General features: G+C 30.8%; 1 protein-coding gene across 1 annotated transcript; it reads right to left on the bottom strand.

Moving 5' to 3' along the window:
- Nucleotides 1–644: 644 nt before the first annotated feature.
- Nucleotides 645–1,592, bottom strand: LOC105450284 (zinc finger BED domain-containing protein 1-like). Its single transcript, XM_011690071.1, has one exon. The coding sequence runs from the start codon at nucleotides 1,565–1,567 to the stop codon at nucleotides 722–724; it is 846 nt and encodes a 281-aa protein (XP_011688373.1). The 5' UTR covers nucleotides 1,568–1,592; the 3' UTR covers nucleotides 645–721.
- Between the last annotated feature and the right edge of the window lie 1,644 nt (nucleotides 1,593–3,236).

The following is a 3,236-nucleotide window of genomic DNA, read 5'->3' as shown; positions in this document are numbered from 1 at the left end:
ATCAAAACTTTCAATAAATTTTATCGAATTTTATTCTATATATATTATATTTAATATATTGATAATATTGATATCAATATATAATAGGGAAAAATAAAATCATTAAGTTTACAAAATTAATAAAAAACTTTATTCTACAAAACGATTAACGAATATATTGTATGCAATATATTATATAAAATAATATTATGAAATTAACATATTATATTATTGGGTACCTACAAGCTACAATATCACTTTTTCACAGATCACTGAGTCTACAAGATTAATAAAAAAAAATGTATTTTTTAAAACAATGGAACAAGTATATTACTGCATACCTATACCTATAAGCTACAGGTATCACTTCTTCTCGCAGAAAACTTATTGTAGATATTAAAAATTAACACTTAAAATTAATGGATGAGATCAAAATCTTAGCTAATCAGGTACCTATTAAAAAGGTAATATTAAAAAAAAAATCAAAGTGCGTCGCTAACTGAAAACAAATCTTACAGTTGAGGAATATCTAGTTTGCTAGGGCTAATAATTCCATAAGAGCTTATGGAAAACGAAAAAAGAAAAAATTAGTACGCATGTATCAATACTATCAATCATTAACCAGAAACATGTATGTCATTTTTTGTGGTTTAGAAACTGAATAAAGTTTTTGTAATATAATCTTGTAGAACGCTAGCGAAAGCGAATAATTAACTTTTGTGAATATCAAAATAAGTACAATCTATTTTTCAATTAACCACGTATTTTGATTTAAAAATATTAGCAAGTTTACATTGGTAGGCTTTAAGTTGGAACGTCTTGCTGAAACTATTTGCCCTGCTTTAGAGAATATTCTTTCGGACGGAACTGACGTGCCTGGGACGCAGAAGTAACGTTCAGCTATTCTCTGAAGTTCCTTTACAGGGTACTTCTTCCAATATAAAATTGGATTCTTATTTAGCTCAAGCGTGGGCAATTCTAAATATTGGCGAATTGCTATAATACCGTCTGCTATCGCATTTGGGTTTGTTTGAGAAATACGCTGGGATAAAAAATCCATCAATCCAGCAACACTTGTCGTTGCTTCATTTGATGTTGCCTGAGAAGTAGATGGTTCATTTTCCAAATGCAATTGTCTCTCTCTCCTGATTAATTGAGTCACTTCTTGTTGAACAAGTTGCTGAGCACTGTTCGCGTTTTCCACATTGCGAAATGCATATTTCTTTAATCTGGGATCTAATAATGTCGCAATTTTAGGAATAGTTCTTTGTTCATATATAAAAAGGCGTTTTATCACAGATAATTTCAATTTTGTACATAGTTCTTTCCCAATATCACTGGTAAGGAATTGCTCTATTTCAGTTAAATTATTATGTATTCCCACCACCAAAGGGATAATTAACGATACTGTCACATATGTCTGTCCAGAAATTTGATTCGTTGCGGCCTCAAAAGGTTGAAGCAACTTTACCACTTCTTTTAAATCAACGAAATCATTGAAGCTTAGTGGTTCTGGTGCCTTAGGCAATTTTGACAAAGTTACAATTAAACAATCTTCTGTATTTAAAGTGATTAATCGTTGAATCATGTATAGAACACTATTCCACCTTGTTGCAACGTCTTGCAATGGCTTTAATTCTTTTAAATTTTTTTTAAGTTGTTCTTCCCGTAATTTGTCCATTGCAAGAGTACTTTTTTTAAAATATTTAACAATTTGTTTACATTTCTGTAAAAGAAGTTCAAGACCAGTTTCGCTGTCTTTTGTAGATAACCCATCATTTACTGTTAGATTTAAAGTGTGGGCGAAACAAGGTAAATGCTTTATTTTAAGCATATTACAAGCATTAATCATGTTTTGAGCATTATCGGTAACAATGCATTGTACCTTATTTTCCAGGTGCCATTTTTTAATAACTACCTGAAAAAGTAATATTAATTCAGCACATCTGCAATATTACTATTAATTCTTATTTTTTTTTACCTCAGTGTGCTTCTTAATACGCTCAGCTGTATGACTACCCTCCATTTGAACAGTTTCTAGTACCACAGTTTTAAGATCTCTATGTAAAACAAAGTGGCAAGTGATAGTGATATAGCCCTCTCCTGCCATAGATGACCATAAATCCATAGTAAGTGATACATATTCTATTTGGTTAAGAATTTCTTGCAGCTTAGCATTAACGTCAGTCATCAGAGATGGCAATATCTTATTTCGCAATGTGGTCTTACTCGGCAGCTTATATTTTGGATCTAATGTATGAACTAAATCTTGAAATCCTTTATCGTGCACCATCGAAAATGGCTGCAAATCTTTTGCAATCATGAATGCTATTAATTCGTCAAGCTTTTGTTTCCTTGCGTCAGTATCATTATACAAATTTTTTTTAGAAATAAATGAAGTGATGTCTTTCTGTTTTTTTATTTTTTTTGCTCCTGCTTCTGGCGTTGTGTTTGTATCCGATTCGTCAGAAGAATCTATATTTTCATTGTTCAATTCTTGTTTATGATACCTTTTCAGGTGATCATGTAAGTTTGATGTGTTTCCACTTGTTTTGTATTCTTTTTTACAAAACAAACATATGGCAAACTGATTACATTGTTTTTCAAAATAATTCCATATTATGGATTTTGCCCTTTTACCCATTTTTAATCTGAAATAGTGCACATATTATTCGCTCATCTTAAGCTAAGTACATCAACTACCTTAGACAGCACACAATATTCATAGAATGTCCACAGGAAGTTCTAAAAATATTTGTATTTTGTACATCCTTACATTCCTTACTTCTTAAAATGTTCTATGGACGTACTTAAAGAGCTGTGCTGTCTGGGTACATCAAGTGTGTATGCAAGCTTAGTTCTTAAATTATATTAAATTATATTAAATTAAAAATTTATTTACTTACCTAATTATAACATAATATCACAGACTAAAACTATTAATAAAATTATTATAAGTTTTAGCATTAACGTCAGTCATCAGAGATGGCAATATCTTATTTCGCAATGTGGTCTTACTCGGCAGCTTACATTTTGGATCTAATGTATGAGCACTATAAACTAAATCTTGAAATCCTTTATCGTGCACCATCGAAATGGATTAATTAACTTGGATTGCCTTGCCTCCTGAAGCCTGCTTAAGTTAGTTAGGTTAATGCTTTCGGCTACTTTTTGCGACTATCGTAAAACTATCGATAGTAAAAGAAAACTATCGATATATCGGTTTAAAGTTAAGATATCGACATTATCGATAGTTA

This window comes from Wasmannia auropunctata, unplaced genomic scaffold (genome assembly GCF_000956235.1).
Source record: "Wasmannia auropunctata unplaced genomic scaffold, wasmannia.A_1.0 LD336064.1, whole genome shotgun sequence".
Classification (NCBI taxonomy): Eukaryota; Metazoa; Arthropoda; class Insecta; order Hymenoptera; family Formicidae; genus Wasmannia; species Wasmannia auropunctata.
This window is presented reverse-complemented; position numbering and strand designations above follow the sequence as displayed.

What these genes read in the sequence shown, in the direction of transcription:
- LOC105450284 (XM_011690071.1), bottom strand. Translation starts at nt 1,567, where the DNA reads ATGATTCAACGATTAATCACTTTAAATACAGAAGATTGTTTAATTGTA.